The 10580-nt window shown below is 34.4% G+C and overlaps 1 protein-coding gene across 1 annotated transcript in view; it reads left to right on the top strand.

Annotated features, from left to right (window-relative positions):
* Nucleotides 1–633: 633 nt before the first annotated feature.
* Nucleotides 634–10580, top strand: part of LOC136807667 (splicing factor 3B subunit 1-like) — a 29278-nt gene continuing 19331 nt past the window's right edge. Inside the window, exon 1 of the mRNA XM_067064262.1 lies at nt 634–718. Coding sequence (XP_066920363.1) covers nt 655–718 — 64 coding nt within the window. The 5' untranslated portion in view covers nt 634–654. The remainder of the gene's footprint in view (nt 719–10580) is intronic.

The following is a 10580-nucleotide window of genomic DNA, read 5'->3' as shown; positions in this document are numbered from 1 at the left end:
ATATTAATTAATGTTCGATTACGATTATGTTCGATGAGTTTGATTGCGATTAAATCAAATTGGATCACTCTGTTAGAGCTTTTTAGCGTGGGCGGCCGAGTGCTAAGTACCATACCAAAGCGAATAAAATCTAATACAATCGAACGTAATCGAATACAATCGAACGTAATCGAAGCAATCGAACAGTAAATCCTGGGTAATATTCGATTGCGATTCGATTGTGTTCGACAATCGAATTTCAATTATTCGATTGCGTTCAATTGCGTTTGATTGATTCGGCGTTCGATTCGTTCGATTGACACCGTCTGGTTATTATAATGAAAAATAATAAAATAGAATAAAATTACCTTGTTAAGCCCTATTTTTGTATTGTATTGTATTGTAATGCTATTTTTGTATGGTACACAGTCAACTTAAAATAAAGATTACATACTTACTTGTCAAATAATACTCACAAACTGAAGCATAAGACAGTAAGATCTGTATAAGAAAGAGGTGGGAGATCAGAAAATTCAAAATTTTGTTTAAAAAAGCTGCCATTTCGATTTGTTTGGTTTGTGGGGCGCCATTGCAATAAAATCTATTCTTGAGATCATCTGGGCGCCGAAATCGCCGAAACCGCAATTTGTAAACCGACTTCCCCGATTTCCGATTATGATAAAATCGGTTATCTTCGTTTTCAGAACATGCAGAAAAGAAAACAAAATGGCCGCGGCTGGTAAGTCTATTTTTTACTTCATTTGTTTAATGCAAGAAAATTACCTTTTTAACCACCAATCTTCAATTTTGATTTGTCCTTTGAATCATACTTTTTTATTCTGAATATTGTTATAACAACAGTCTTCTAAAATCCTTCAAAAACCTTTTTAAAATCTTGATAAACTTGACAAAAAAAAAAATCAAGAGTTTTCAATTTTTACAATTGCTTTTATAATATAGCAATAGACCTTTTGCTAGTTAAGCTGTCATTTTGAATAGCTAAAAACTCCAGCATTAATAAAATGACACATTAATGCATGATCAATAGACCTTTTCGCCTTTGCGTCCGCCATATTGAATTGTATGCAAAAATTATGGTTGCCGAATTGCCGTGGTGAAATTCCCTTAGAAAGTATGCAAAACATATGCAAAAAGAAAGTATTAAATAAAAACTTACATGCATAATTGGCATTATATTAAAGTGTAATCTTGTAGAAGAAAGATTAAATTTGCTTCTTTTGAAAACTAAAAACAATTATATTCACTCATCTCTTAGAACAAGCACTTCAAAAAACCATAACATTAGACATAAACTCAAACTGAAAAATCACCCGCGAAGGTAAAAAACAATCCTTATTCGGCTGACGGCAAATTATTCTCCTGGGAATAGAGCCGCCAAATGATCAAATCAAAACATTGATGAAGTGTGACGTCATAATTACTGCTTTCAGTTTGCGTGTTTTGAAAGTTTGATGTGTGTACTCCGTCTTCGTGGAATTTTTTAATGGCATGAAAACAGAATATGCAATGTCTTTAAGAACAAATTCCTAAAAGGCTTTTGTTGTTCTGTAAATATTTCCTTTTGGATTAAGAAATTCCATCTTTTATTGTTCTAATGATTATAATATTTATTTATAAGATGCTTTGTTGTCTTTTTAATCTTTGTGTAAACTTGCATATGTTTTGCATACTTTCTAAGGGAATTTCACCACGGCAATTCGGCAACCATAATTTTTGCATACAATTCAATATGGCGGACGCAAAGGCGAAAAGGTCTATTTAAGTGTGCATTAATTTTTATCATAGATAGCACGTGCGTTTGGTTTGGGAACGCGAAACACGAACGCAAACTACCCATGTCTAAACTTTTCAATATATCTCCAGAACTAACAGATTTTTTGAAATTCTGTAAAAAGGTCTAAGTTCCTGAATAGTTTTACTATGTTCTATGGAAAAATCATAAGCATCAGTCAAATACTCGTTCATCTATTTAAGATTGAAGACAAAAATTTGCGAAGAAAAATATACCTTGAGCACAAAAAATGCTTTTTTAAACACTTTTTTCCACCGAAAAACAAATAACTTTTACAGACTTACCTTCCCCAAACATTGAAGAAGCCTCTACTAATTAAAGTAAATGAGATAAGATAAGATAAAACCTTAAAATCAACCAGAATTTACAACCTTTCGTCCAAAGCAAAAGACGTGCTTTTCTCGCCGCCATCTTGAATTTAAAATGAGAATTCTAGAGAATTCCATTCGTTTCCAGCTCCCGCGGTCTTTTTTCATCCAATCAGATCGCGTGATTTCACTTTCGCTTTCTCTAGTCCAATAAGACTGCGGGATTTGAGTCATGTGACTTTTCTATTAAAAAACCCGCGTGAAATACAGGGGGTCAAAAATAGAAATACAGGGGGTCACACTACTGGCTACAGGAACTGAAAGCAAGCAATTAAGGCCAATATTTTTGGTTTTTCTGAAGGACAAAAGGTATAGGAAGCTTTACTGAAAGAGGGATAAGGCTGGGACAATCTATTTAAAAGATATGGACATAAAAAAGGCACTTTTTTGGGTGATAATTAAGATTTTACTTAGAAACTTTAATTCTCTTACCCCCGGCTCGGCCCCCCCTGATATGAGCAAGGAAACCATGATGGCCACCCCTACTGAAAATTTCAGATCAAAACAAACAAGGAATTAATTCCTGTAACTCGAAGAAAATTGGAAAAAAACTGGTTTTTGACTGTTTCTGATCCTAAAGTGCTATTTTTTGGTAAAAGCTATACAATTTATGTTTGGATTTCTAGAAAGCTTACCCATTCATTGTTAATACATTTTTTATTTGAAAGTAATCTCTTCATGGAATAAAAAGATATAGTCAAATCTTGTAGGGTCATTTTTCAAAATTTTTTTGCCAAATTCGATTTTCGCATTTCGCCATTTTACCCTACGCAAACGCACGTGATAGGGTGCGCACTCGTCAGGATTTTTTGCGTGGAACAAGTCGAAAATCAAAATTAGAACATTCCATCCATCATAACTTATCCTTAAAACCACTCCAAACTTGTTCATTCTTTTTTTTAAATACTCAGAATTTATCAGAGAAAACAAAGAAAAAAACCCTATCCCATTAATAACCTACCTTCAATAAAAAGATATATATACCATTTATTTAGCGACTCCAGAAGTCATGCAACTTTTGTTGACGTCAAACCAAATGTTTCATTTTTCCGTAAACTTTGAACCCTTCGAACTTTTTTTCTATGTATGCTAAAGCGTTCCGATTTTTACTAAATGAAAGCCCGTGATCTTAGCTTTCCAGCGGTATATAACACTGTCGACACGGGCTAGACGGCAAATTGGTAAAATGCCGAACGTTTTGCAACATTTTGAAAATTGTTTGCCGACGGGAGGAAAAAAATTTCCAACTATCGATGAACAAATGTGTCTGGAAACGGAGGAAAATGTATTTGAAGGCTGAAACTTTGTATGTTTATCAGTAAAAGGGTGAGGAATTCAAAAATCACAATCGCTAATTCTAATTCTTTCATTTTCATGTAGTTTTTTTCACTTTTTTCCTTCTTTTGCATGGAAATGTCCCAAAAAAAAGTTTTTATTTCTGCCAAAATGGATTTTCTTTTCATTTGGGGTTTCTCCTTTCAGAAAAACTTATTCTTTATTCATAAGTTTTTGTTCCTCCATTTCCAGAGGCCCCTTGAAAATGGGTCCTACCACCTTTTTTGACTCATTTCAACCTTTTCCAAGCTAATTTTCTTCAAAAACAAAAATAAAACAATGCAATGTCTTCTTTTTTCAAAAAAAAGATATATCTTTCATTAATTTGATAAATGTACTAAATATTTTACAAATATTTTTACTATATATAATAATATGCTAACACCATCAAAGAATTCTCCCTCCAAATTTCAGGTCTCTAGCTAATCTAGAAAAAGAGATATGCAAAATTGAAGAAGCATGACTGGAAAATTTCTTTTTTTCCTTTTTTGACACATTTTTCGAATTCTTCCAAGCTATTTTCCTAACCTTTTTTTTGACATTTTTAGTCAAATTTTTGACACTAAAATTTGAATATCTTTACAACCACTTATCCTCTGGAGGCCTAAGATAGGATAGGTTTTGAAAAAAAAATTAAAATTTGAAAAATCTTCTGGAGTTGCTAATTTATTAGACATCAAGGTGAAAAAAGGGCGACTCGGAATTCGTGGCACCACCATCTATAGGGTGCGCACTCGTCGGGATTTTTTGCGCGGAACGAGGAAGAATTTACAAAAATGAACTTCAATGCATTAGTACTTACCTTTGAATCATCCAAATCTGTTCATTCTTTTTTTTAAATCAATCAGGAATTATCAGGGAAACAGGTAAAAAAAACTGCATCCAGGTATCTATTTTCTTTCCAAAGATATTCATGTTTTTCGACGTCAAGGCAGGGGGGGGGTCGGTACTAAGTTGTGGGGGCCAGTGCCGGGTGGTGGTCTGATAAGGTAAGTAAAAAACAACTTAGTACATGGTACTAAGTGGTGGTCCTAATTGAAAAAAACATTTTTGCAACTTTGTATCAAGGGGCTAAATGGTGGTCTCACTACCAAATATGAGGCATCAAGTTAGTATCTGGTACAGGTCAAGGTGAAAACGCAATTTAGCGCTGACCACGGCACCGGAAAATTCTCGACCCGCATTGAAACAAATGGCTGTCGCTATTGAGCTGGTTCATCTTTTCAATCGCGGTTTTTTTAGTAAACCCAGGGTAAGATTAGGCTACAATCTATCATATGCTGCTTTATTTGAAAACCTAAAGGCTGTCTGGAATTTTGAAAAAATAGAAGGAATTGCAATTTTTCAACAAGATTGCAGATTTTTTCATGTAAGCAGCATACACCATCTGAAAGCTGAGGATTTCAGCTTTCTAGTGGTGAAATTTGTTTTTAGCTATCATTTCCAGCTCATTAGCGATAAGCTAAAGTTTAACAGTCATCAGGCCGATTTTCAGACCGTACTGGCAAAACTCCCCACACCCCGCCACACGGAAGACTAGATTTCATCCGCCATTTTTGGCGCGATTTTGGTGCTTCCAAAAATTATTTCTTGCTGGCGTGGTGTAGGGAGGCGATTCTTTGAAAAGGTGATTTTTTTGTGTTTTGAAAATGGAATAACTTTGGGAATACTTAACCAATTCTAACAAATGAATGACCCCTCATTTTTCTCACAAAGGTAAGGACTTTCAAATAAAATTAGTTTGGTTTTCAAAATACTAGGGGAAAATTTTGGCCTGACCACCCTATCATAGACCTTTTGCCAGAATTTCAAATAACTTTTATTAGGGGGGTCAGTCGAAATTTCAAAATCATTTTCAACTGAAAAGCCCTTATTCTCAGAAAAAAATGAGGGGTCACTTATCTTTCAACATTTAGTAGTTTTTCAGATATTCCATTTTGAAGTTCCTGTTCAAAAACCCCCTGCCATCTTGTCAAGTGCGTTTGGTTTGGGAACGCGAAACACGACCCATGTCTAAACTTTTCAATATATCTCCAGAACTAACAGATTTTTTGAAATTTTGTAAAAAGGTCCAAGTTCCTGAATAGTTTTACTATGTTCTGTGAAAAAAATCATAACCATCAGAGTCAAATACTCATTCATCTATTTATTAAGATTGAAGACAAAAATTTGCGAAGAAAAATAAACCTTGACCAGACTTCAGCCCGATCGGCAGAACACAGTCAGAAATAAAAGGGGGTTTTGTGACATTTCTACCTTCTGTCATATCTGATACCATATCTGGTGGAATTTTGAGGTTACCATATCAAAACTTTGAAGAACTCAAGTATAGAAATTTCTCGTTGTTTTAGAAGAAACGCGAGTTTAAGAGGTTACTTCAATCCTGAGTAATATTTAGAAATATGACGTGGTTAAATATTAAATTAAATTATAAATCAATACCTACTGAAGCAAAATTGCTCAAAATTTGAGAGCCATTTTTTTTAAGAGTCTTCAGGGTGTGATACCTCACTCTCTTGAATTTTGCTGAAATTTAGACCAAACTATCCATCACACAAGAAAATAAGACCCTGAAAACTTCACCTTGATATCTCAGATAGTTTTGAAGATACAGCGTCTCAAAGATAGGCTACTAAACGAAAATTGACCCCTAAAAATCATGAACTCTGGTGGGGAGCAGATTTTGAAAGCCAATGAATTTTTATTCAAGTCCATTAGAAAGCTGATTCACAGAGGATTTCAAGAACATTTTGTAGGGAATCAGAAAAAATCAAATATCTCTTTAGTGTACACTAACAGTCTTACTTGTTGATTCTTAAATAACTAGCAACATTACTAGGGTGATAATTTATGAGATACTGCAAACAATGCCGTTTAAATCTTCTGGACAAGAAATATTGGACAGTCTAAAGCTAATCACAACACTTGACTTATAAATTTTGCGGTAAAGCGCAAATTATTGTCAAAGTAGGATTTCTGAATGAGTCTAAAAAGTTTTTGAATAGGAATTGAGTACTGTTAAACCCATTAAGTTGAAGTAACCTTTTATTTAAAATTAATATTCACCAAACTGTGAAAGGTTGAGGTTTTTCCTGGAAATAGAGGCCCTGGAATGGTAGGAAAGGCCAGATGTCAGTCTCATTTTTTTAACATATTCTGTACTTAAAAATAAAGAAACTGTCATAAAATGTCATCTGTTGATGGAAATGACCTGAAATCTTTTACAGTTGTTCCTCTAATGCCAATGATTAGTTGGCTAGAGAAGATCAACCAATATTTTGAGAAAAATTAACCTTTAAAGCCCGTAAGTGGGCCTGATTTAGCATTTTAAAGAGGGAGAAAACAACGAAGTTAAGCAAATTTTCAATTGATCATATCTTTAAGAGACTTCAAAGGCCCACTGAGATTTTTTGAGGCTATAAACTAGACCTACTAAGGAATCCTTGCTGAACGTTTCAAAAAAAATTGGTGTTGCCTTAAACAGATACTTCATCCTGAATTTTGCTCCAGATCTGCCAAAATAGCAATTTTTTGGGTCATTTTTGACAGTTACGCAAAGATGGAAATCCTGAAAAAGTTGTTTTTATGGCCAAAACCCACCATTAAACCACTCCAGGTCAAAAGTTTGCTTCAAAAAAGTCACAAGGACCATCAGCAGACAGCTAAAAGTGCTTCCAAACCCAGATTACGCAAAGTTTGAAGCCCTCTACAGGAGGTGCTAGAGATTTTCGGGGAAATTTTTGGAAACTCAATTTGATTTTTTCTGATTCCCTACAAAAAGTTCTTGAAATCCACTGTAAATCAGCTTTCTAATGTACTTAAATAAAAATTCATTGGCTTTCAAAATCTGATTTTTAGGGGTCAATTTTCACTTAGTAGCCTATCTTTGAGACACTATATCTGCAAAACTACTTGAGATATCAAGGTGAAATTGTTATTTTCTTGTATGATAGATCATTTGGTCAAAATTTCATCAAAATCTAAGAGGGTGAGGTATCAGACTTTCTTTATTCTGAAGATTTTTAAAAAAATGGCTCTTAAATATGCCTCAAGTAGGCCTCATTCTAAGCAAAAACTAATTTGGATTTCTTATAAGCTGTATTTTTGGGGCTAAATTGAGGTTACCAATTCACAATTTTCATAAACCCCTCTATCATCTAATTGGCTTCAAAAAAAGGTGATATTTTGTTGGCAATTGGTTTGATAGAAGTAATAGAAGCTAAATTCATCATGAAAATTATGACTGATAAACAAAAAAGTTATATATTTAAGGTTACTCTTGTAGAAAAGCACCATTTTCACTGTAATCCTGTGTTAAGCTAAAGCTAATAAGACTATAATTAATCAAAAATCAATATTATTTGTTTTGTATGACTACTATAACATCAAATCATAAACTAAATCACATCTCACGATGGATTGTTAGAAGTAGAAGAAATCAGAATCTTTAAAATTCAAATTTTGATGGATTTTTGAGGTTATTACAATCCACTGAAAATAACCTCAAAAATCACACCAAATCTTCAATATTTTTTGCCCCTTTCAGGCCGCATCATTTGAAAATTTCAGGCGTGTGGTCAATCACACTCCTAAAATCTTAATTTTAGTAATTTAGGCGTGTGATAAGGAGTGCTATGCACAACTTTCAGTTGTGAAACTTACTTTATGGGGTGTGATTGATCGCACTCCTCAGACATTTTAGGTGTGTGTGGAGGTGTGCGCGTGCTATCGCACGCCTCAAATGATGCAGCCTGCCCTTTTATGACCAAGTGTTGCCATGTCAGTATAGAGTATGCTCTCGAGTTTTTAGAGGTTAAAATAGTTTTTACTAAAAGATGTGGTGTTTCACCCTATAAAAATGATGGTAACCTATGGAATGCCACAACTGCCAAAAGTGTTCAACAACTGTACCGCGTGGTACATTTGCAAAGTGGTTCGGTCCTTTGAGCAGTTTGTGTGGTGGTTTAAGCTTGTCGTGTGACAGTTCGAGCTTTTTGTGTGGTAGTTCAAGCATTTAGTGTGGGGGTTTAGGCATTTAGTGTGGGGGTTTAGGCTTTTTGTGCGTTAGTTCAGGCTTTTTGTGCGGTAGTTCAGGCTTTTCGTGCGGTAGTTCAAGCTTTTCGTACGGTAGTTCAAGCTTTTCATGTGGTAGTTCAAGCATTTAGTGCGGTGCTTCTATACCGCTGCATGGTAGTAAAATTGTTACATGGTGGTTTAAGCTTTTTGTGTGGTGGTTCAATCGTTAGGTGGTGGTTCAAGCTTTTCGTGCGGTGGTTCAAATGTAGGTAGTAGTTCAAGCTTTTTGTGCGGTAGTTCTAGCTTTTCGTGCGGTAGTTCAAGCATTCAGTGCGGTGCTTCTATATCGTTGCATGGTAGTTAAATTGTTACGTGGTGGTTTAAGCTTTTCGTGTGGTGGTTCAATCGTTAGGTGGTGGTTCAAGCTTTTCATGTGGGGCTTCAATCGTTAGGTTATGGTTCCATCGTTAGGTGGTCGTCGTTTAGTAATTTATGCGGATAAATTATAATAAATTAAAAAAGGCAATAATTTTTAGAATTGTAATCGATAGTGAAGCCCTTAAATAAAATTGGGGAAAACAAACTTTATTTTTGAAAAGCTAGTGCTTTAAAATCATCTAAAAAATCAAGTGGGTAAATTTAAAAAAAGTTTTAAACCCTTGAAAAATCGAGATTTTCACTTAAGTTTAAAACATCATATGATCTATGCGAGGGCCCGTGAACCCATAGGTATCAAAAGAAAGCTTATTCTTTTGCATGTCTTCTACAAAAAAAATCAGCCGGAAAGAACAATCACTTCAAGCACTATGACCGTTTGAAGATGACCCATTCGACCTTTTTATGTGTCATCATTTTTTTGTTTACATTTTTACCTCCGGTCAGAGGAAATGTGATAACTTGTAGAAGAGCAATTGACTTCCGACATTCTTCTTCTTTTTCAGCAAGTGAAATTGTTTTCATGTTTGTGAAGGATTTTCAGAGTTTCCGTCAACTGCTCTAACTTCACCAAAACCTCCAAAGTCATTTGATTCGAGTTAATGAACAGCATATTAAAAAATACACAATTTCTCTTTTGCACCCAGTAGGCTTTTAAATGGAAATATAAAAAAAAATCCGTAGTGGAACACACGCAAATGTCTGGAACGAAGAAGACCAGTTTAGTGGCAAAACGATGGAGCGTTTGACCTCACTCGCGTGGCAAGTGACACATTTGTTATTTCTTAATGCCATTGGGCAATAGGCGGTTAGGCAGCGGGCATTCTCTAATTCTCCAATCAGCGTCCTGTCATTTTGAATAAAAACATAATAAAGTTAAAAAGGGCGTGCTATCACTATCAGTGAGAGTTATCGTGACCTGTCATGACAGAAAGTTGATTGATAAACTTGGTGGAGTTATCAAAACAAATTTGTTGTCAACTAGATTTAACAGTAAGTGAAAATACAGGCCAGATTATCAACAGTCCCATGTTTCGACCAATCGTCCCAAGCTAGAGCAGTTGACAGTTTGTAATATGTAATGCGATTAGGTGTGATCAAATATAACTATTTATTAACATAAATATTTGGAAAATTTAAATTTTTTATTGCTACCAAAGGACTTTAAAAAATCAAAGAGATATTGTGCTCTTTAGAAATGGACTCATGTAAGGCTTAACAACTCTTGTAGCTTTTTAATAGTTTCTATATATTGATAGCCGTAGTCCTAGTCTGTATGCCTGTTTGTTTCTGTGGGTCACTTTCGTTTTCGCAAGCAATGTGTTTGTTCTCAATAAGTTTGTTTTGATTGATAGATCGGATGAGCCTGGTTTAGAATTTATTCAGCCTTTGTTTTAAAATTTAAGGCCCATCTGCATATAGTAATTTTAATTTCTTTAATTTCTGCCTAGACATGCCCATCACTTTATTTTCCTCTTTTCTTTTGTTTGAAATGTTTTTGAACATATTTAACAATCGTATTTATTAATGACAAACAAATTTTTTTCAAAACAAAACAAGTTTCTTTTATAGAAAAGAACATTTCAAATGTAAATCAAAACATAAAAATCAAAAAGTTTGTGGAACAACAATAG

This window comes from Clytia hemisphaerica, unplaced genomic scaffold (assembly GCF_902728285.1).
Source record: "Clytia hemisphaerica strain Z4C2 unplaced genomic scaffold, Clytia hemisphaerica genome assembly, whole genome shotgun sequence".
Classification (NCBI taxonomy): Eukaryota; Metazoa; Cnidaria; class Hydrozoa; order Leptothecata; family Clytiidae; genus Clytia; species Clytia hemisphaerica.
This window is presented reverse-complemented; position numbering and strand designations above follow the sequence as displayed.